General features: G+C 39.8%; 1 protein-coding gene across 6 annotated transcripts in view; it reads right to left on the bottom strand.

Annotated features, from left to right (window-relative positions):
- Positions 1-25,296, bottom strand: part of RTTN (rotatin) — a 308,992-nt gene that overhangs the window by 135,127 nt on the left and 148,569 nt on the right. For all 6 annotated transcript variants that reach the window (XM_073678960.1, XM_073678959.1, XM_073678958.1 and 3 more), the window contains exons 14-18: positions 19,915-20,024; positions 12,859-12,985; positions 6,906-7,031; positions 6,417-6,533; positions 2,876-3,012 (exon numbers count right to left, since the gene is read on the bottom strand). In XM_073678960.1, coding sequence (XP_073535061.1) covers positions 2,876-3,012; positions 6,417-6,533; positions 6,906-7,031; positions 12,859-12,985; positions 19,915-20,024 — 617 coding nt within the window. The remainder of the gene's footprint in view (positions 1-2,875; positions 3,013-6,416; positions 6,534-6,905; positions 7,032-12,858; positions 12,986-19,914; positions 20,025-25,296) is intronic.

Here is a 25,296-nt window from a genome sequence, read left to right as displayed (position 1 = left end):
AATAAGACAATAAAAAGCAGAGGAGAAGTGATAATAAAGTGACTTGTAAAAGTGGAACAGGTCATTCTAGGTATTGGTCAATGCTTCTATTATACACAACTTTATGACGGCCATAACGTTTTCCTGCAGCGCTCAGCACTTCAGCTGATGATCAGACTTTTCTAAAGCTTCTTTGTTGTCAGGCCTGATATCAAAGGCATTACATATTAACAAAAAGTCATACTAATAATGGTTATGTCTGGATGATAGGAAAGTGGCAAAAACCCACCCAGGACACAGTCATTGGGGACATACTACATATGTATAGTACACACCAGTGCAGCCACAATCCACAATCAGCACTGTGACACTGAGTCACTTCTCAAGGACAAGCTGTAAGTCGGGAAAGTCAAGGAGTCAAGGGTCAAAAGCCAGGAGGGTACGTCATAAACAGAGGGAGCAGACAAAGTCGTAGTCAGGTAACGGTGCGAGGTCAAAATACTAGGAGGATAGTGGATCAGAGCAAAGGGGTTAAACAGACGGAGGGTCAGAATGAGGACCAAAGTCAGGCAGCAAAAGGTCATCAAGCAAAGCCCGAAGCAAAGAGAAAACCAACCACACTTAGCTAAAGCTACGTCTGGCAGACATCTGGGACTGACAGCCCAGCTATATACAATCACCTGGGACAATGAACACCTGGAGACAGCCCAGCACCTCCCAGTCTCAGATTGGACGGCTGAGCTGTCAATCAAAACACAGACAGCTTTAACACGCCCCTGTAGCAGATTGGACGGATGAGCTGTCAGTAACTGCATGCCAGACACACTGAGGGGTGGAATCGTGACAAACAGTCTGTATATCGCGGCTTCTCAAATCAAACACTAATTGTTGTATATTTTTTGTTCTGATGTGCCATGTTCCTGTAATATGTATACACTATAGTATGCTTACAATTTTTATGAACTTTCTAATAAATTTGAAGTCTTATACGTTATTGGGATCTTTTGCGCCTTCATTATCTTTTTAGGTTACTAATTGGTAAACCGCCCATCATCCAGAGACACCCTTCTTATTGACTGACACAGGTGGTGCCTTGATGATTTCTGCTGTAGGCACCAGAGCACATTGCAAGGAATTCATTAAGGCCAATTAATGGCGTCAAATAAGGCGTAAATATTGTCGCATGCCATTTCTGTGTAAAAGTGTGCGAATTTCAACAACTACTGTATGTTACTTTAGTCACTTTTGAAAAGTAGGTGGGAGCTTGGGCAAGGTTAGCTATGCCAAACTGTTGTAAGCCAGATTTATCAATTGTAACTTTTTAAAAAGTTGCAAAAAAAGTCACAGTTCTTTCTCCAGTAGGTGGGTGCTGTGAAAATTTGGAGAAGACTCTGTAGACAGAAGTGTTATATCTAAAGATTCACCATAAATAACAGCAACAGGCAAAACAGACTTCACAATTCCCCCAACCGTCCTGATTCTACATGATGATGATGGTGGTATCATTGCTGACACAGAAGAGCTGTGTATCTGTCATACAATGCAATACATAGAAGAAATACAACAGTAAAGGAAAGCTCCAAGTTTGAGCAAGAGGTCACCACAATTAAATGCAAAACATTGAATAATTCTCCAAGTACTCTTAAAAAAAAGTGTATTGTAGGAGTTAATATGACAGAATGCTAAATTATGGGACGGCGTCATGAAAACTTTTTAAAAATAAAATCGTCTTAGTTGCCCAATCACAGTACAGCTTTCATTTCATCACACTGGTTTAAAGGGAATCTGTCAGTATGTTTTTGCGACCTAATCTGACAGCAGCATAATATAGAGACAGAGACCCTGATTCCAACGATGTGTCAATTACTGGACTTCTTTCTGTAGTTTCGATAAAGTTACTGTTTTATTAGCAGCCGATTAGCACTAGAGGACTAGTAACTAGTAACCACCATTGATTGGCAGGTTTCTGCCTATGTGCAGTGTACACAGAAAGTCAGTTATGCGGGCCGGTTTATACAGAGCTCAGTATACAGACAACTGCTAGATCTGCAGTAAATAAAACTGTGATTTTAATCACAACTACAGCAAGTAGCAAAGTAGATGAAACATCGCTGGAATCGGCCTTTCCACCCTTATATCAAGTTGCTCTCTGATGACGCATCAAAAACATGGCACAGATTCCCTTTAAAAAAATTAAAGAAGCGCAGTGATTGGTTGCCATAGGAAAAAAAGACATTGCCTTTAACCAGTTTGGATAAATGAAGCTCAAGCGTAGAGAGAAAAAAGGCTCTCTGATTTCAAAGGCAAGAAGGAGAAATATGAAAGCCGGTAATGACATACATGGGAGCACGTAGATCTCGTCCTGTCCATCTCACAAGTGATCTTTGCTGGCTCTTTCCTCACTAAAGGCAGATGTCATCGGCACTTATGTCACATAGTTGGGCCGGCTATAGCAGATTTCTCACAGGGTATATATGGTGCAAACACTACTCTTGTGCAGTTAGAGACCTAATGTGAGTACGTATGAGGGTGCTACGCAAGACAAGCAATGCAATCTGGGAAAAGTTAAGGGATTTTTGATACTCCCAAAGCGCAGAAGCACTACAAAGGACACACCTCATGCTTCAGAATTACACCGAAAAATTCTGACATTTCAGGGTTTTTCAACCCCTTGACACCTGTTAACTCATAAAAGATTACTAAATGCGGAACGGTACTTTCACAAAAAAATCTAAAATGTAAAAAAAAAAAAAAATTGTTCCATTTTTTTCAAGAATAAAGTATGACGAAACATTAAGTGGATACGGCACTGGGAAAGACAATGATCCAAAAACAAAAAAAAAAGTAGAGTATTTAGAACTTTTGCAATATTGCTAATAAAAAGAAAGTTACTTACGTCAGTTTTTTGGAAAATAGAAACCGCACGGCTGCTTTTAACAATGTGGTTTTCGGTAAAACTCCTTCCCCTCTTTCTGATGTTTCACATAAAGCCACAATTGAATTGCCTAAAGCTTCTTCTGTGTCGGCAAAACCCTAAAGAATGCAACATCGACAAAATGAAGGTTATATGACAGCAGTGCTCAAAGCTCAAATACTGAAAACTATAACATTTCAGTCTAAAGGATCTTTACAAATCTTATGTATTAGCATGGGAGTGACAATCCTGGTGTATAGAAAAGAACAAATATGGCGGACTGCAAGTATGTGTAGAGAGGTGCGAGACGTTTCCTCTGCAGTGGATGCTCCATCAGGAGCTTCTGTCACCATTCTTACACAATGGAGCAGCATGCAGCGTCATCTTTTCTATCAAAATGATGGACTTTTCTGTGGAATCCAACAGACCCCAACTGAAATTAATGGGGTTTCTTGGTATCATGCACATGACAGATCGACACTGCATATTTTTTCTCCAAAAAATAAGGGTTTAACTAGTGTCTCCAGGGAAAACCAATATGTAGAAAGGCCTGTACTGTATATATAAATAAAAAGAATATTTATGGGGGAGCCCTGTCTGTCATACGCTTCTCAGCCAATTAGCATTGCCAAAAACACTTTAGTTGATGCGGATTGGCTAAGATCAACACATGGACAGGGCTCTCCTTACAACTGTCCCCCTAAAAGTCCTTTTCAGATGGATGTCAGAAGTTATATGCAGTTCCAAAAACTCTGGTTCTGAGAGCGGGATAGGAGGAAATACTGGCACCTATGTGATTAAAACCTGTAATGGTAAATTTGGAGGAGTTCTTATGACATGACAGGAGCGCTTCAATTTACTTCTAGTGAGTAGCAAAAATATAGCAATCAAGACCTATACAACACCTTCCTGTGCATCCAATTTTGGTTTTTGAACAATAAGGAAAGAAAGGGACACTTTTTTTCCTTTTTCCTTATTGTTCGCAGCCTTTTTTGGTACGCTGTAGGTTGATCCCTTGTGTAGGGTGGTTCCAATTTAGTTTTTTTGCATTCTAGTTTCCCAAGTGCCATAACTTTTAATTTTTCAACATAGCCTTAGAAGAGCTTGTTTTTTGGAATGACACCATACATTTTACCAGAATATGCGCTGAAAAATGTAAAAAAAAAAAAAAAAATTACAAGTGCGGTGAAAGAAAACACAATTCTACCATTGGTTTTTGGGTTTTGTTTTTAGTGTTCATTGTGCAGTTAAAATGACCCAGCAACATGATTCTCCAGGTCAGCATGGTTATTGTGATTCTTGCTAACTTGTAATGTTTGGTTTTCCTTGAAGAGTTGAAAAAAATACAAACATTTAAAAAAAATTATATATATATATATATATATATATATATATATATATATATATATATATATATATATATATATATATATATATATATATATATATATATATATATATATATATATATATATATACATATACACACACACACACACACATACATACATACATACATACATACACATACACACACAGCTATATGAAAAAGTTTGGGCACCCCTACTAATCTTAAGCTTAATGTTTTATAAAAATTGGTGTTTTTGCAACAGCTAGTTCAGTTTGATATATGTAATAACTGTTGGACACAGTAATGTTTCTGCCTTGAAATGAGGTTTATTGTACTAACAGAAAATGTGCAATCTGCATTCAAACAAAATTTGACAGGTGCATAAGTATGGGCACCTCACCAGAAAAGTGACATTAATATTTAGTAGATCCTCCTTTTGCAAAAATAACAGCCTCTAGTCGCTTCCTGTAGCTTTTAATGAGTTCCTGGATCCTGGATGAAGGTATTTTTGACCATTCCTCTTTACAAAACAATTCCAGTTCAGTTAAGTTTGATGGTTGCCGAGCATGGACAGCCTTCTTCAAATGATCCCACAGATGTTCAATGATATTCAGGTCTGGGGACTGGGATGGCCATTCCAGAACATTGTAATTGTTCCTCTGCATGAATGCCTGAGTAGATTTGGAGCGGTGTTTTGGATCATTGTCTTGCTGAAAGATCCATCCCCTGCGTAACTTCAACTTTATCAGTGATTCTTGAACATTATTGTCAAGAATCTGCTGATACTGAGTGGAATCCATGCGTCCCTCAACTTTAACAAGATTCCCGATGCCGGCATTGGCCACACAGCCCCAAAGCATGATGGAACCTCCACCAAATTTTACTGTGGGTAGCAAGTGTTTTTCTTGGAATGCTGTGTTTTTTTGCCGCCATGCATAACACCTTTTTGTATGACCAAACAACTCAATATTGGTTTCATCAGTCCACAGGACCTTCTTCCAAAAAGAAATTGGCTTCCCCAAATGTGCTTTTGCATACCTCAGCCGACTCTGTTTGTGGTGTGCTTGCAGAAACGGCTTCTTTCGCATCACTCTCCCATACAGCTTCTCCTTGTGCAAAGTGCGTTGTATAGTTGACCGATGCACAGTGACACCATCTGCAGCAAGTTGATGCTGTTGCTCTATGGAGGTGGTCTGAGGATTGTCCTTGACTGATCTCACCATTCTTCTTCTCTGCCTTTCTGATGTTTTTCTTGGCCTGCCACTTCTGGCCTTAACAAGAACTGTCCCTGTGTTCTTCCTTTTCCTTACTATGTTCCTCACAGTGGAAACTGACAGGTTAAATCTCTGAGACAGCTTTTTGTATCCTTCCCCTGAACAACTATGTTGAATAATCTTTGTTTTCAGATCATTTTACAGTTGTTTTGAGGAGCCCATGATGCCACTCTTCAGAGGAGATTCAAACAGGAGAACAACTTGCAAGTGGCCACTTTAAGTAGCTTTTCTCATGATTGCATACACCTGGCTATAAAGTTCAAAGCTCAATGAGGTTACAAAACCAAAAAAAGTGCTTTAGTAAGTCAGTAAAAAGTAGGTAGGAGTATTTAAAACAAGAAAATGATTAGGGTGCCCATACTTATGCACCTGTCAAATTTTGTTTGAATGCAGATTGCACATTTTCTGTTAGTACAATAAACCTCATTTCAAGGCAGAAACATTACTGTGTCCAACAGTTATTACATATATCAAACTGAAATAGCTGTTGCAAAAACACCAATTTTTATAAAACATTAAGCTTAAGATTAATAGGGGTGCCCAAACTTTTTCATATAACTGTGTGTATATATATATATATATTAGTTTATGTAGCCTTTTTCTAGTCACAAAAATGTTTATGTTGATGAAGCTGAGAGCTTGTTTTTTTGTATGGCAAGCTGAAGTTTTTATTCATTTTGGGGTGCTTACATTGGTTTGACCGCTTTGTAGGCCTTATACAGGGAAGGCGCTACAAATGCTATAGCCACAGTACAACACTCCAGTCATTTATTCACCAGAGCATGTGATATTCCATAAAATAATATTCAAGCAACCACAGGGTTTCTACTTTCAGCGATATTAAGTATTCTTTTCTTTTTTTCAGAAAGTGAGTAGATTAATTGTAGGTAAGCCTTACCTGTAAAAGAGGTATGACTGGATACAGAGCCTCAATAAACTTATTCCAAGATGAAGGGGTCATCACGAGTCGCCCTTGGAGGAAATATGTTAGAACAGCTTTAGCAGCCAAACAAACCTATAAGAAAAAGGAAAGTAATGAGTTTTCTGATTTTTTTCAGAATGTGTAAACATTGCAAAACTTTTTAACAAATCAATCTTCTAGAGTAATATATTTACTGACAAACTGAACTCTTCAACCTTATCTATAATTACCAAGTGCAACCAAATCAAAATGAATTGGATTGCCTACTTTGCAACAACAGTTGAAAACATACAAATATTGTACAATTCTATATAAAAGAAGACGTCCTTGGAAAACAGCATCATCTGAGTGTGACTAGGAATGTGGCGCAATTGACAGGGCTGCTCATCTTAGGGATAACCAGCTTCACTTTCATCAGATTGTGATCACTAGAAATACAACTATAATATAAAATATTGTCAGCACCTCATTGTTGGAGTCCTGCAGGCCAAACGTAGCGACTTCATACAGAACTTTAGGATAAAGAAGAAAATTGATACCACTGCAAATAGAGGACACGGGTTTGGTGACATTGTGAACTCCTAAAGAATCCTAAAACAACAACAAAAAGTAAAAACACATTAAAGAGGAATAATGTATATCAGCTATTCAAATAATTTATTTACATGTTTGCTACATACAGTCATGTCCGAAATTGTTCCAGAAAGAAAGCACTTTGTTTCCGTCCATTTCTGGGTGCTTCTTGAAGCATGTTTGGGGTCATTGTCCTACTGGTAGACCCATGACCTAGGACGCAAACCCAGCTTTCTGACACTGAACACTACATTGAGACCCAAAGGATGCGTGCCCACTATGCGTTTTCAAGCGTTTTTGCCGCTTAAAAAACGCCTGGTAATATGTGCCCCATGGTCCCCAATGATAATCCGCATGTGCTGTGCACATGCAGCGGAAATTTCCGCTGCGGATTATCATTGCGGAAAAATACGCAGCATGTCCATTATTTTTGCGGACATGCAGCATAATTGCCGCCATTGACTTGCACTGAATCGCTTAATATCCGCATCACTACATGTGCACATGCAGATATTAAGCGATTCAATGTGTGGATTGTACCCGGGTCTGGAGAAGAGGAGATTCTTGGCGGTCGCGTGACCTGTCACATGACTAAATGACGTCATGAAAGGTGGTACTTTCACACCAACACGAGCCGTACAAGAGACCAGACACAGTGGAGAAAAGATCGGGGGACATCGGAAGGTGAGTATAATGTTTTTTTGTTTTTGTTTACCATTTTTATTCTTTTTTTCTACTATTAACTTGGTCACACTATATAAATCCATGCCAGTTGCTTGGAAAAGCGCTTGATAACCCCCATGCAGAAATGCATGTAAAAACGCTTGATAAATGCTTCTACCTGGCAGGAAAAACGCATGTAAAATCCACATGAGTTTTTTCTGCCAGGGAGATGCGGAACAAATGTGCATTGTGGGCACTTAGCCAAAATCCTTTGGTAATTTTCAGATTTCATGATGCCTTGCACACAGTCAAAGCACCCAGTGGCAGACAGCAAAACATCTTTGAACCTCCACCATATTTAACTGTAGGTACTGTGTTCTGTTCTTTGTAGGCCTGATTCCATTGTTTGTAAACAGTAGAATGATGTGCTTTACCAAATAGCTCCATCTGGTTCTCCTCTGTCCACCAGACGCTTTCCCAGAAGAATTTTGGTTTACTCATATACATTTTGGAAAACAGCAGTCCAGCTTTTTTATGTCTTTGTCAGCAGTAGGGTCCTCCTGGGTCTCCTGCCATAGTGTTTAATTTCATTCAAATGTCGGCAGATAGTTTATGCTGACACTGATGCACCCTGAGCCTGCAGGACAACTTGAATTTATTTGGAATTTGATTGCTGGTGCTTATCCAACATCTGGACTATCCTGCGTCACAACCTTTCATAATTTTTTCTCTGCCGTACACGTCCAGGGAGATTAGCTACAGTGGTATGGGTTGTAAACTTCTTGATTATGTGCAGCACTGTGGACAAAAGAACATCAACATCTCTGGAGATGTACTCATAACCTTGTGATTGTTGATAGAGTTCAACAATTTTAGTTCTCAAGTCCTCAGACAGTTCTCTTCTCCTCTTTCTGTTCTCTATGCTTAAAGTCACACACACAGACACACAATGTAAATATTGAGTCAACTTCTCCCCAACTATTTTGCCTGGCCCATTTTTGGGGTTTTGTGAAGTTATGTCCAATTTGCATTTTTTTCTCTATTTTTTGTGCTGTTCCAACACACACAAAGGAAATAAACGTGTATAACAAAACATGAGTAATTGCAATAATTTTCTGGGAGAAATACTTCATTTTCTGGAACAATTTAAAGGGTGCCAACACTTTTGGCCATGACTATCTCCTTGTTGTTATGTACATGAAGGGTTAAAGAAACACCAATAAAAATATGGGCAAACTATAGTTCTCCTCAGCCTTGAAATACTTAATTTTATCAAATAGTCATCAAAAATTGTTAAAAATAAAGATTTTTGGTGTTTACCGTAAAAATTTACTTCTCGTAGCCTTCATTAGGGGACACAGGAACTAAGGGTTATATGCTGCCACCTCGAGGCTGACACTAAGAATATATCTTGGGAAAAAAGCTGACTCCTGCCCTATAGGCTACACCTGGGCAGCCAACACCCACCTATTCAGATAGTGAAAAAGAAGTTGGAGGAGCAAAACAATGAACCCCTGCCCAAAACCAGGGAGGAGGCTGCATCACCCAACGAAGGCTATGAGAAAGCTTTTACTGTGAGCACCAAAAAAAAATCTTTATTTCTCCGTCACTTCAGTGGGGGATACAGAAACTATGGGATGTCCTATAGCTCTCAGTGAAGTGAGAAAACTAATACCAGAACTGCAGAAGAAAGAATAGCAATTCCTCAGGTTACTACTGAAGCAACGTCTGCTTGAAGTACCCTTCTGATAAGACTTGCATTCCTAGACATAACGGCAAGAGCTCCATAAATATGTAACGGCCCTTTGAAATAGAAGAACAGACACCTTAAAGGCGCAAGACCCAAGAGGCATGAACCCCAAGAGGGGAAAGCTATACCGTGGCAGGGGTGCCCTAGCTTAGCCTGATCTTCCGTATTGGCAGATCGAAACCAGATCCTAACAGAAACAGTCTGACTTCTGCCAGAGCCTGACAGGATGACCCACAAGACAACTGAACGTCCAAACGGAGCTGTGAGACACAACTCTGACTCAGGGTTACAAGAGGCAAAGTACGAGAAGGAAGGAGAGCAATTTCTTCATTAAGATGGAAGGCTAAAAACGTGCTAAGGAGAAAGGAGGGAGCCGAAAGCCATATCACTGTGTCCCAGAGAAGGAGAGAGACAAGCGAGAGCCCCCCTTGGAACAGCACCTTATGGAAAAGATTTCTAAAAAAAGATGATAAAAATCAACCTGTCAGAATGACGAAATGGAGCGATCTCTCTGATCGGCAGAAAATAAGGGGACTGAAAGGTGTCCAAGACAAGACTGAGGTCCTCCAGATCCAGGTGGGCTAATACAGTTGGCTAGAGTTCACCCTGACCTATGACCTAAAAGTCAAGTTCCGCTGAACCAGGATAGCCAAGGCAAAAACCTGGCCCTTGGGAGTCAACCCTGGCTCAAGACTGCCTGTCAGCATTAAAAATTAGGATATCGCCACAGCAGCACTGCCGATAGGGTCTCACATATGAGCAAGAGGCTTTCTAAATGTCATGGTAGAGGCGTGACGTCTAAGGCCCTTGTTTGCCAATCATACTTAGACAAACCTATTCCGAAACCCCTGCAAACTGTGGACCCAACAGTCCTGCCATTAAGTTAAATGACCAAGAAATTGGGTAGAAGAGGAGACTGTTGCTTGGGAAAGATCTATCTGGATATTATGGGTGATGCCCAGGTGTATTTGCAATGAAGAATGGGAGTTGTGGACTTAATCTGAAGAATCCTGAGCTTAGCAGGCTTTTAAAATTTTAAGCCCAAACTGAGAAAGGAAAATCCTGTCCTGATCATGAAGGCCCAAGATTCCACTGGAATGTTGAACCACCTTGACCACCGCTGACCAATCACCTACTGGTGGAAACTCTAATGAAGGAGATACGCTTTTTGGGAGATTGAGAGGCTTAAAATTTCCAAGCACCCTGACGGTCCAGGTAACGTAACAAAAGTTGATCTTCTAAACCTCGAAAGAGATGGGCCTGGCCAAAGTTCCCATAGGAGGTAAAAAAAATGTAAGTACTGCTAAGTATTCTCTAACCCAGCCATCAATGACAGTAGACGAAAAAGCCAAGAGTAAGATGGAGATCGCCTTAAGGACCGAGATCGGAGGGGGGTGGAGGGATGGGTGCAGCAGTGAAATCGCCAGGAGGAGCGCAACCAGGAGGAAATCACAAAAGAGATTTACTTGTGATTAATGGTCTGTGCCCATGTGACATGAATTAGCCAGTGAATGATGACTTCAGTGTTTTAAAAAGTCACATGGTAGGCCCTGTTCCTTTGTCACAATGGTGAAGACAAAGGAGCTGTCTGAGGACATCAGAACTGCTATTAGCAAACACAAGACTTCCAAAGAGTATAAGGCCATCTCCAAAGACCTTGGTATCCCAGTGCGCAATGTTATTAAGAAGTTCGCCAAGCACGGAACCATCAAGAACCTCTCTGGATGTGGGGGAAAGAGGAAAATTGACAAGAGATGTCTTCGAAGGTTGGTGCAAATGATGGAAAAAAAAACACATCAAACAGCCAAAGACCTGAAGACAAACCTGGAACAGTCTAGGGTCATGGTTTCAACAAGTACCATACGCTGCACACTAAACCAAGCAAGGCTTTATGGGTGAAGGCCAAGGAAGAAACCATTGCTGAAGAAAATACATAAAAAGGAACGACTGATCTTTGCCAAAGAGTACCTTGACAAACCACAATCCTTCTGAGAAAATGTTCTGTGGACAGATCAAACAAAAATAAAGCTTTTTGGCAATGCAAAGCAACAGTTTGTTTACAGACGGAGCAATGAAGCTTATAAGGAAAAGAACACCTTACCAACAGTTAAGCATAGTGGAAAATCCATAATACTGTAAGGGTTGCTTTGCTGCATCTGGTACTGGAGGCCTAAACCGCATCATAGGAATCATGAAATCAGAGAATTATCAAGAGATTTTAGAGCGAAATGTCCTCCATCATCATGGGTCCTCCAACAAGACTATGACCCAAAGCACACATCCAAAAGTACACAGGAATGGTTGATAAAGAAAAAATGGACTGTTTTAAAATGCCCAGCAATGAGTCCGGACCTCAATCCCATTGAAAATCATTGAGGTGAGCTGAAATCTGCCATTGGGAAAAATTACCCTGCAAACATTCAAGAGCTTGAACAAACTGCAAAGGAAGAGTGGGAGAAAATTCCAGCTGAGAAGTGCAAGAAGTTTATAGATGACTAAAAGAAACATTTGGAGGCTGTCGTCAATGCCAAAGGGTGTTCAACCAAGTATTAATTAGGGGTGCCATTATTGCTGCACATGCTGTTTATTCTGTTTCTTCTTTGAAATTGCCACATGGAAGTTGAAAAACAATGTTTTATTGTTGTATTACTTCAGACCACTAAATAAAAAATCCTGAGGATATAACTTTGGTACATTTCCACTCATTTGTGAAGATATTGTACAGTCTTTGAAAAAAATGAAGGGGTGCCAATAATGGTGAGCCGTACTGTAAAAGTGACATACGGATGACACATGGATGGTGAAACGGACACATGGATGACACACTGATGGTAAAAGAGACACACTGATGACACTGGTATAATTTTTTCACATATGTGTTTAAACATGGACGTGTAAATGAGGCCTAAGATGTATTCTTTGTGTCAGCATGCAACCCATTGTTCTTGTGTCCCCACTGAAGCAACCATTATACATTTTATACCATTTTATTTCTTTCCAGGCTGTATCCATTTTACCGTCCTCTACCATCCCAACATACCGAGTCTCAGAAATGCAGAAATATGTAAAATGCATTTTCTCTGGTTGGAATAGTAGAAATATCTCATGCTGTTCTGACAACTGACACCCCATCCCATTCCAAAGTGTCAACTACAACACATGGTTGTTATCACTGCAACAATCATTGGAAAATGGTTCATGTATGTCAGCGCCTTTCGCTTAGGCAAAGTTCACATTTCTAATAATCACTCATTTGAAACAGATCAAAACAAAAGTGGAATCGTAAAACAGAAATTTGGCTTTATGCATCTTTATGATAAAAATAATTTTCATGAAAGCCCCAGGAAAAAGTGATAAGCATCTTCTGGTTACACATTATTTTATAAAATAAAGTATTAGGTTAAAAAAAACAAAAAAAACAATTCTTACTACCTTAACAATATCCAGACAGCAATTATAAGCCTCTGCCCTGACTGCAGGAACCCAATTGGACATCATTCGTAAAAGTACTTTCTGACTTTCCTCCAGTAATACAGGGCCACTCTGAGCAGAACTGTAGCTGTACAATGACAAAAGAAGGTGACAAACTTCAAAGTGAATCAATCGGTCATCAAATTTCACAACATAAACTACAAATAATTTTAAACAGTTCTGTTAGACCTGATAAGGCTGGTGTACTTATGTTTAAAATAGAAGTAAGAACTTGCAGTAAAATTTTCCCTTTCTAATATTAAAGATAGCAATTTATGAGTCCAGCTCTAGATGAAGACATGTTTACACTTGAAAAACGGGATACGTGATTCGGGCGTATTCACAGACTATAATGGTGCCCATAGAGTGAACGTACGCTCAGTCGTGCATCATTTTACTGGAGACTGACACCCAGACACAGTCTAAGGAACGGGTGACAAAACGCAATGTGCAAGCACCCTTTAGGGTTATTTTTTGATACAATATATATTTGATTAAACATCTAGTTCTGAACAGTTCTGGAATTTTTAGGTCAGAGCTGTATTCGTAATTCTGCTAGTTCTTGGAAACAGGGCATGATTGTCAACAAGCTTGACTTAGAACTTAGAATATTTTCAATAATGCAGTGAAACTATTCACTAAATGTAAAACCAAAAGAAATAAATTGGAGTATAAGTTGGTATACATGCAATGTACAGGATCCTGTTCACACGGGTCATTAAACAGACAAAACCTAAGATGAAAACAAAATGAACATATACCCTGTTGCAAGTAAAAAGCAAAGTGCATATAAGGCTAAGTGCCCACGATGCAGAAATGCTTCGTATTTTTTCCAAATCTCCCTGGCAGGAAACATGCATGCGGATTTTACATGCATTTTTCCCGCCAGGTAGAAGCGTTTGTCAAGCGTTTTTGCATGTATTTCTGCATGCGGGTTATCAAGCGCTTTTCCAAATGATTTTAGCATCACTTGGAAAGTGCTTGACAACTTGGTCACACTATATAAATCCATGCAACCGGCATGGATTTATATAGTGTGACCAAGTTAATAGTAAAAGAATGGTAAAAAATAAAAACTTTATACTCACCTTCTGATGGCCCCCGATCTGTTCTCCGCTGATGTCGGCGGTCGCGTGACCTGTCACATGACTAAATGACGTCATGAAAGGTCCTTTCACACCACCGCGAGCCGTACAAGAGACGCAGCGGAGAAAAGACCGGGGGACATCGGAAGGTGAGTATAATGTATATTTTTTATTTTATTATTTTTTTTACAGGTACTTATGGTACCCGGGTCTGGAGGAGAGTCTCCTCTTCTCCAGACGCAGGTACCATCCGCATATTGAAACGCTTAATATCCGCATGTGCACATGTAGTCATGTGAATATTATGCAATTCAATGCAAGTCAATGGCGGAGATTACGCTGCGTGTTCGCAAAATTAATAGACATGCTGCGGATTTTTCCGCAATGATAATCCGCAGCGGAAATTTCCACAGTATGTGCACAGCACATGTGGATTATCATTGGGGACCATGGGGCACATATTACCAAGCGGTTTTTTTAAGCATTTTCGCTGCGGAAATTAAGCGTCAAAAACGCTTAAAAAACGCATAGTGGGCACACAGCCTTAACTGCTGGAGCAGTGCATAAATGGAACGACTATCTCACTCTTTTAAAGGGCTACACAGTAAGGGCGCAGTTAGACAGCCATATTACTCGCGTGAGGATTGCAACGCAACCCTCGGACTGACCTGCAGAAATGTGAATGTGTTTCTATGACGCAACTAGTCTGCCTCTTACTTACCTTCATCTTCCAGCTACCTGTGCAGTCAGAAATCTCCTCCAGTGGCGGCCTTGGGTAAAATTCTGCTACCACTGACAGCACTTTTGTGGAGTAAGCTATAGGTCAGGTTGCACTCGCCCCCACTAACCTCCACCCGCATTTCAAAAACTTAGCAGAACAGGCGTAAAAACGGCAAGAGTCAAAGTTTTTGTGGAACTACAAAGCTGTGCAAAAATTTGCTAATTTTTATTGCCAGAACTGCCATAAAACTCTTAAAAGGTGTTGTCCCCATTTACAAAATCCTGGGCCCCAGGCGCAGTTCGTTAGATTAAAAATAAAATTTACTTTCACCAGTCAACTGCAGCGCTGACGTCATGTCGACAGGTGAGCACCAATCACTGTGCTAAGCAGCTCCATTGCCATAGCCACGGAGATCACTTATTAAAAGGGTTATTCCCATCTCCAAGATCCTGTCAAAGTATGTAGTAGGTGCAACAATAATAATATTAGCAAATACTTCCAATTAGAAATGTAGTATAGTTTTTCTTATAAGCTATGTCTCTTTCCTCATGTGCAGACATTGGAGGACCTTATGTATCCATGGTTATGACCACTGATATAGTGATAGTTCGTTGTTAATGGTCGTAATCATGGATACCTAAGGTCCTGCAATGCCTGCACATAAGGAAAGAGACATAGCAAATCAGAAGAACTATACTACATTTCTAATTGAGGGTAATTGCTAATATTATTATTATTACACCTAATACATATTGGAATAGTATCTTTGAGATGGAAATACCGCTTTAACTGCAGTGCTGTCAGTATAGCCAACATCAGATACCTGGCTGGAGTAGTGGCAGAGACTCCGCGCTGGACCTGGGGATGGTGTGTAAAACCAGCTTTTTTTTTTTTTTTCCTTTTAAATAAAGTGAGCCCGAGGAATGTAACCCCTTTAATGAACCACCCTTTAAGTGCAATATAAAGTACACCTTTTTTCACTGCTTTGATTTAATCTGGCTCAAGCTATGCCTCAATGCAGACCATGCCACGGTTTGCTTTTCAAACTTGACAAAACATTTTGCAAATTTTAGGCTAAGTGCCCACGATGCAGAAATACGGCATATTTTTCCGCATCTCCCTGGCAGGAAAAATGCATGCGGATTTTACATGCGTTTTTCCTGCCAGGTAGAAGCGTTTGTCAAGCGTTTTTGCATGCATGTTATCAAGCGCTTTTCCAAGCGATTTTAGCATCACTTGGAAAAGTGCTTGACAACTTGGTCACACTATATAAATCCATGCAACCGGCATGGATTTATATAGTGTGACCAAGTAATAGTTAAAAAAAAAAAAATATATATAAGAATGGTAAAAAATAAAAAATAAAGATCATACTCACCTTCTGATGGCCCGTGGTCTTTTCTCCGATGCGTCCGGTCTGTTGTATGGGTCGCAGTGGTGTGAAAGGACCTGCCATGACGTCATTTAGTCATGTGACAGGTCACGCGACCGCCGAAGTCAGCGGTCGCGTGACCTGTCACATGACTAAAGGACGTCATGGCAGGTCCTTTCACACCACTGCGACCCATACAACAGACTGGACGCAGCGGAGAAAACACCGGGAGCCATCGGAAGGTGAGTATGATCTTTATTTTTTTATTTTAAATTCTATTTTTAACAGGTTCTATGGTACCCGAGTCAGGAGGAGAGTCTCCTCTTCTCCACACCCGGGTACCATCCACACATTGAATTGCTTAATATCCGCATGTGCACATGTAGTCATGTGGATATTATGCGATTCAATGCAAGTCAATGGCGGCAATTATGCTGCGTGTCCGCAAAATTAATTGACATGCTGTCGATTTTTCCGCAATGATAATCCGCAGCGGAAATTTCCGCAGCATGTGCACAGCACATGCAGATTATCATTGGGGACCATGGGGCACGTATTACCAAGCGTTTTAGCGTTTTTGCTGCGGAAATTCTGCGGCAAAAACGCTTGAAAAACGCATAGTGGGCACGCAGCCTTACAGCAAATTTTATGTCCTGTTTGCTACATTTTGTTTCAATTTATGTCAAAAGTATGAAGTAATCTGCTCAGTAAATTTAGGTCAATCTTAGAAAGATACTGAACACATACAGATGATTATTTTATACGCAGAAAGTAAAATAAGGTTCATGAAGTCAAACATGAATTTTATATAAATTATATGATAAATGATCTAAAATAGACCTATTATAGCTGGATTTAGTGATTGACCTTTCACCGGCTAGGGTATTGCACAGTCCATTGGGCAAGCAAGTTGCGCTAATAGCATTACTTTTCCACATATATGTGCATTATCAAGACAGTACACAATACAGCATATATATTGATAAACCTCTTCATAATCTTGACTGACTCTGAACAAAAACTAATAATATTCCATAAATCGATTTAGTGTATTTCATTGCATCATAAATTTCACATTGGACCCCTGATATAGAGAAATCAGCTTTCTGGATGCCACCTTACAATACAAAACTGTTCAATCCAGAAATCTCTGAATCGCAAACCTATTGACCAGCCTACCTATATCAGATGAGGTTCCCCATCAAACACATTAGAAAGCCCATTGTCTACTGCCAGGCCATCAGATATAAATCGGATCTATTCCAGCCCAACAGACAGGAATGAACACTTGACCAGTCTTAAAAGGACATTTTTAAGTCAAGGCTACCACCCCACCTCCATTAAAGACTAGTTCATTGGAGCCACACGAATTCCTAGTAGTTGACCACTTCAATATAGACAAAAAGAGAAAAATAATTGTGTACCTGTGGTCGTGACCAGGGCTGTGGAGTTGGAGTCGGAGCCCATTTTGGTGGAGTCGGAGTCGATATAAAATGTGCAGACTCCGAAAATATATAATAAATTGGGTACAGTAGTTCAATGCAGTTTGTGGGGAATATTTTTTCATAAGAATTTGGGAAAGTTATGAAATGTCCTATAAATGTCTGTCCTATTCCTGATCTAAGGGTCTAGACTTTTAGCTGAGATGAATCTGTGCTACAGTAAATTTATCACTTAAACATGAGTCATGTATGAGGGAGTCAGAGTTGTGGAATCGGTGTCATGGAAATTGAGGAGTCGGAGGTTTGGCTTACCGACTCCAGCCCTGGTCGTGACCTACAGCCCACAGCTCGATGAGGACAAACTGCTAGAAAACGTCACCATATCCTATGAAAAAATAACCGGCTAGAAAACAAAACGCAAAGACCCTTCCTTGCTATGCTACAGACAACCTCCAAAGTTAAGGAATATTAGAAGCTTAAAATAGTCCGATACACCAAAAGGTAAGTGCACTATATGCCCTACTGGGGGGGTTCTATGTTGGAGAAACACGACAAACAAAGATGAGGGCTCATCACCACACAATTAAAAATCTACTGGTGGCCAAACATTTCTGCGGTGCAGGACACAACATAAAAAATATGGAAGTCATCATATAAAAAGTCAACTTCAAATCACAAAGACAAAAGGGTCAAGGAATACACATTTATGACCGTCTTTGATACCCTCCACACAGGACTAAATCTGTTGCAAGGATTTACATCTTAAGCCCCATACATATTAGACTAATGTCTGCCAAACAAGTTGATAAGCTGGCATGCAATCCTAAATCATGTGGCAAGACTCATCAAAGGGTCGATATTGACTTTTAGGATTGATACCCCTAACAGGTGGTTCTAGCGTTCAAGTTCTCTTTCTCCATGAAGAGGATATTTGCATATCTAGACTCCCAAAGGAACATTGCATGGCCCATTAGTCAACTTAAACTGGCTTGGCATTGACCACACGGAGAATAGTTCCCCCTTAGACACTTTGTCAGAGGCCTGTCATCTACCCACATCAGACAACACCCCAAAACACGCGTTTGCCAATGGATTGTCTGGTTTGGCTTTGTTAAGGCTTGTTAATGGGTCGACTTTTAGGATTGTTACTCCCAAAAGGCAGCACAAGAGTTCAAATCCTCTTCCTCTCTGAAGAGGCTATTTGCATACAATATCAGATAAAATCTGGTGAAGCCATCAAGTCTGTGACCTTATAGCAATTTTGGGACTATAAAACTTTGACACCACTTATATAGGCCAAGAAAAAGCACCACTCCAGCGTTTTTATAAAAAAAAAAAAAAAAAGCTTTGTGAGCTTGGAGAATAAACCCTTGAAGCACCACTTCGGTGTTTTCTTTTATTACACAGCTGGAGTGGTGCTTTAAATCTAAGTCCACTGCCCCCTGTCTCAAACTCACATTCCAGAATTTTCGTCTGTTTTCATCGCCGCTCCCGTCAGTCTCTGGCGGAAAGTGATTTGCCTGTACCTTCAGTGTTTCATGGAGTGGCGCGGTGGTCACTTAATAATACAAGTCTATGAGCGCCTCATTCTGGCATTGAGAGCTTATGACCTAGCTTCTGACTTTTGGCACTGAAAAACGGTGAAGACGATGGAGGGGGGGAGAATATGACTGGGGGGCAAGGGGGCTTACATTTAAAGCACCACTCCAGTGCTGAAAAAAAATAAAAAAAATGCTGGAGTGGTGCTTCAAGGATTTACTCTCCAAGCTCACCAAGTTTGTTTTTTTAAATGTCCATTAATTATGTCATGTTTCTGCCATCTTGTATATATTTAATATATTCATATTTCTTCAGGGATGTTGTTATACCATGCCTGATGAAGAGACCCAAGTACTCTTGAAAGGTCGCTTTGTAATGCAACATCATTTATTCTATTTTTGTTATCCATTAAAAGGTACATCTATAAAATTCTTTTTGAGGCATGCACTATGGACTTTACTCTTGTAAGGCCTACGATGAGCTCTGTGGCAATTCTGCATGCAATAACGCGGATTTTACTGTAAGTCTACAACAATTTTGCCAATAAATCAGCTAATTAGGTGTGCAGGGATTCTTAGAATTAGACAAAGTACATTCTCTACACCAACAAACGAATGCAAGAATAAAAGATGCAAGGGAAAGAAAAGCTAAATGTAAGCAGTGCTCTTCTTTATGTGGTATTGGCTGACCTCTGCTGGCATCGAAAGCAAAGAGCCGTACGGAGGAGCATTTTCTGTTCTTACCATTAATACATGCCTTCAATAAAAATACAGAAATAAAGATCAGGAGCAGACGACATACAAAGAACAAATGGAAGGATGGCTGAATAAAACAAAGTAGCAGATAAATATACTTTACATGTTTGAGCAAATGTGGATGAACTTTCGAACCAAAGGGAAATGTTTGTGGTAAGGAAGGCTAGTCAGGGCCTTCTCCGCAAGTTCCACCAATTCCAAAAAGTTAGAACCCTAAAAAGGAAAAGTGCATGTAAAACCAATTAATGCAAAGGATTTGTACAATATGGATTTTTACAATTCTAGAAATCACATAAAACAAGAACAAAGACTAAATGATTATCTTTTTTTTTTTCATACAAAAAAAAAAAAACACTGAAATTTTTCAAAGTAACAGTTCTGGTGGTTTTAAAAGGAGTTTCATGATGAAAAATAGCTTGTGTTTTATGAAACACTGGTATGAGGGGTATAAAGTACATGTACAAAACCAAATACTTAAAAAAAAAAAAAATTTAATTATATATCTGTCCCTCTGCTGGTGATATTGATATATAGTGAAATATAGTGGTCACCAGGGCTGTGGAGTCGGAATCGAGGAGTCGGAGCCCATTTTTGGTGAAGTTGGAGTCGGTATCAAATGGACCGACACCTAAAATATATAATAAATCAGGTACAGTAGTACAATGCAGGATGTGATATACATTTTTTTCATAACAATTTGGGAAAGTTATGAAATGTCCTTTAAATGTCTGTCCTAATCCTGATCTAAGGGTCTAGACTTTTAGTTGAGATGTGCTGAAAAAAAGAGAATGGACAGCACCTCTAAAAAAAGATACAATGATCCAGTGCATCTCGGCAAAATATATATAACTGAACATGAGGTTCTTAGTTTAACATTCTGATCAGCCTGTATGAAGACCTGTGCCATGCCACGGCAAACCTCTCAGTGGGTCCTAACTTTTATTGACTTAAAGGAGCGGCATCGTGTGCTAACAACCGCCACAGCGACAATGCGCAAGCAGGGCGGGCGGCCTGGTGCCTCACAGCACCCATCCAGCTGTTAATCAATGGGACTGTTTAAAGGGAGAAAGTGGTCAATCAGGCGTAGGAGTCGCAGATCATGGATACAGTGGACTATTGAATGTGTGCACAGCATTGAAAGAACTTCGCCACTCGGATGATGAAAGATGATTTTATGAAAACTACTGCAAGATTTGTGCGTTTCCAGATGCTGGAATCAGGGTCCCTGTCACTGCTGCCTTTAATCACATTACTTCTGTTCAGTAAATATTTTCAGCAACCATAACTTTTCCAACATGTATTCTGGTAACAGATCTAAAAGGCAAGACACAATGTCCTTGCAGGCATCCCAGTGGCATGAAGGATGGGTACAGAATGACAGATGTCAGGCTGAGACCTGTTATTCTGATACGTTTCGTCGCACAAGACAAGAGAAGTTAAAGAATAACTTTCACATAAGATAGCATATACTGACTTAAAGATGTTGGTTTTGTCTCCCACATCTGAGAAAAAATACTGACCAAATACTGTTAGTGGGGCCATGGCCTTAGCCAGAGTCTCATCAAATGGAATTTAAAAAGAATTGTCTTAATTTCCTAGAAATTAAAGTGAACATATCTAATAACCTAATGCCCTTTTTAAGGCTTATACCTCATTTTTCTAGGTTCTTCACACTTGATAGCCATGTGAATATCACTTTGCTGCAGTCGATCAAAGAATTAGTGTACTATAATATAAGTAGTGTACCAATAGCGGACTATTACAGCTCTCTACTAATTGGCCTGTCTCTTACTAAACTCTCCCCTCTCCAATCAGTCCAGAATGCAGCAGCCAGGATCAGATTCCTTTCCAACTGCTATACCGATGCCTCCACCCTGTGCCAGTCATTGCACTAGTTGCCCATCCACTGAGTTCAATATAAAAACTTCTCTCTAACCCACAAAGCTCTCCACAATTCTGCACCATCCTATATCTCCTCCCTCATCTCTACCACCCTACTCGTGTGCTCCGTTTCACTAATGAAGACCAACATCCTCAATAATTCAAATTTCCACTCCATTCTCTAAGACTTCTCACGTGCTGCACCAGTTCTCTGGAATGCACTACCTCGGGAAATTTGATCAGTTCCCAATATCCACAGTTTTAAGCATGGCCTAACACATTGGCCTATCACCTTACTTATCTAACAATTCCTGTTTTGCTCTTCCATCCTTAATAGCCCTCTGTGCCTGTACACATACTGGCTGGTGACCGGTTCATGTAGTGTTATGCGAGTACCTTATTATATTGATGGCAAGACCATATAGTACAAGCACTTTTTACCATTTACCTATTATGTCTCCCCTATTTCATTTTCATTTTTAGCTCCCCTTATTCCCAGAGCCATAACTTTTTTAATTTTCCACCAATATGGCCCTGTGAGGGCTTGTCTTTTGCGGGACGAGTTGTACTTTTGAACGACACCATTGATTTTACCATATAGTGTACTGGAAAATGGGGAAAAAAATCCCAAGTGCAATGAAATTGCAAAACAGTGCAATTCCACAATAGTTTTTTTTTTTTTACCGTGTTAACTAAATGCTAAAATGGACCAGGCAATACGATTGTCTGGGTCATTACAAGTTTGTAGATACCTAAAATGTATAGGTTCTTTTATATTTATGTGGTGAAAAAAAGAAAGTATGTAAAAAAAAAAAAAAAAAAAAAAAGACCATTTTCAGAGATCCGTAGAGTCTCAATTTTTCAGGATCTGATGCTGGGTGAGGGATTATTTTTTGTGCTTTTTTGAGTAGACGTTTTTATTGATATAATTTTGGGGTAGATACGATGTTCTGATTGCCCATTATTGCATTTTCTTGCAATGTTGCTGCGACCAAAAAAACGTAATTTTGGCGTTTTGATTTTTTTTTTCTCGTTGCGGCGTTTATCTTCGGATTAATTCTGTTTATATATTGATAAATCAGGCGATTCTGAAAGCAGCGATACCAAATGTGTATTTTTGATTTTTTTTTTATTGTTTTATTTTGAATGGGGCAAAAGGGGGGTAATTTGAACTTTTACATTTTATAAAAAAATATATATATTTTTAAAAACTTTTTTTTTTTTTTACTTGCTTCAATAGTCTCCATGAGAGACTAGAAGCTGCGATTTTCTGATCGCTTGTGTTACACATGTGTAACAAAAATGCTCATCTGCTATGAGCGTCGGCCACTGGGCAGCGCTCACAGCAGTCCGGCAATGACAACCACAGGGGTCTCCTGCAGACCCTGGGTTGTCATGCCAACCCATCGGCACCACGCGATCATGTGACGGGGCGCCAATGGGCGGAGCTAATAACGCGCTTCCGAGACTGACAGTGGCATTTAACATGTTAACAGCCGTGGGTGGATCGTGATTCAGGGGCACATGACACCTTATTAAATCTGCTGTCATGTGCCCAAAAAGGTGCGGGCTCCAGCGATAAAATGGGGAGGTGACCTATGACGTATATATATAGGTCATAGGTCGTAAAGGGGTTAAGTTTGTAAGCAGGGCCCTCATTACTCCTTCTGCTGAATTATGTGTTACGCTGTAATGTCTGACATTTTCTGCACACGTCCTCCCTGAATTGTAAAGTGCTGCAGAATATGTTGGCGCTATAGAAATAAAATTATTATTTTTGTACAGTGAAGAAAAGCAGAGCTCTGTATCTCCCAAAATATTTAAAGGGGTGTTCCACAATTTTAATGAAAGTCTGCAGTCATTCTATGTGAATGCAGTCTTTTGAATCCTCATTGCACGCACACAGCACGCTGTCAGGATTTGCCGGTGTCGGTGGCGACAACGGGCGATCACATGATCCAAGTATGCAATTTGCACACTTCCGGCCTCATTTCGACTAGACCCATGCAGTTTCACTCAATACATGTGAATTTGCAAATTGCATACTTGAGGTCACATGACCGCCCGTTGTCGCCACCGGCACCGGCAAATCCTGGCAGTGTACAGTGTGAATGGTGTGGGGATTACATCACAGGCCTGGACCACACCTTTAATCTTTAACTAAAAAAATCATTAAAAACATGCTAATTGATTGCACAAAAATTTGATATAAACCATAAAACCCTTTAAAAGAAATCAGTCACCAGGTTTTTGCTACCCTGTCAGAGTAGCATGATGTAGGGACACAGACTGTCAATTTGGCAATCCTGAATCAGTCTAATTTTTCTGGACAGATTATCAAAAAATCACGGACAGCCAACGTTTTTTATGGACACCTTGGAAAACCATAATAAATTATTATGATTATAAGTGATACATAACTACAGCCCATAATTCTGATAAGACCACATTAGTTGCATTCACTTTAATCTGTAAAATGATAATTCCAGTCAAAATAATCTGTATAAATTTCTTCAGCTTCAAAAAAAAAAAATCAGACACCTAACATTTTATGGACGGTCCAGTAACTTTTGGACGATTCCAGCAATGTGTCATTTATTGGCTGGTTGCTGTATTTTTCATAAAATCCCTGTTTGATCTGATGCAGATCCACCAATAGTCTAAATGCTGAGCTGTGTATAACCCTGCCCACACCACTGATTGGCAGCTTTCTGCCTATGCACAGTGTACATAGAAAGCTGCCAATCAATGGTGGGGGTGGGGTTATACAAAGCTCATGATTATGGAGTACTAGATGATAGCAGCAGGTTTACTAGATCTCTAATGATAATCTTCTGCTGATAAAACTGTGATTTTATAACAACTACAGCAAGCAGCACAGGAAGTGACACATCGCTGGAATCAGTGCCTCTTTCTTCTTTCTCTACATAGTTAAATAGGCTGAAAAAAAGAAAGCGGTCAATCAAGTTCATTCTTTCTTCACTTGGTATACATTGTCGATCACTAGATTATTTAGAACCCACAATGCCATTTGTTATGGGAAAAGCACCCAGCCCTTTTCTTAGATGCTGACCTAGTATCTGCCATTACTACTCCTTACAGTAGGACATTCCACACACTGACTACTGTATAACTGAAGAAACCTTTCCTATTCTGATGCCAGAATCTCCTCCTTCCCTCCACACATATGGAATATCCACTGGTCCTGTGTAAGGTCTATGCAGGGAATATATCATGTGCTAGTCCTTTGTAAACCAGAAAAAAATCCATCTCTACGGTGTGCAGACAAATGTACCTTATTTCATAGAAAATACAATGGTAAAAATTCAGACATCAAAAGTCATGTATAAATATAAAAAAAAAATGTAGATCTAAGAGTTTCAGATAAGAACCATCCTTAATTAATCGATGCGTACAACCAAATTGTTTTTGATGAATTTTTGTACATGACATTTGATGTCTGAATTTTAACCCTTGGATTTTCTATTAAATACATTTTTCTGCACACCGTAGAGCTGGAATTTTGCCTTGTTTGCTGTCTATGTCTGAACAGCACGTTTCCTTGCTCCGGAGTGTTGGAGTTCCTTTTGAGGGTGCGCTGGAC

Source organism: Phyllobates terribilis, unplaced genomic scaffold (genome assembly GCF_046119375.1).
Source record: "Phyllobates terribilis strain yellow unplaced genomic scaffold, ASM4611937v1 Scaffold_4__5_contigs__length_816908805, whole genome shotgun sequence".
Classification (NCBI taxonomy): domain Eukaryota; kingdom Metazoa; phylum Chordata; class Amphibia; order Anura; family Dendrobatidae; genus Phyllobates; species Phyllobates terribilis.
Note: the sequence above shows the minus strand (reverse complement) of the source record. Positions and strands in the feature narration are given on the sequence as shown.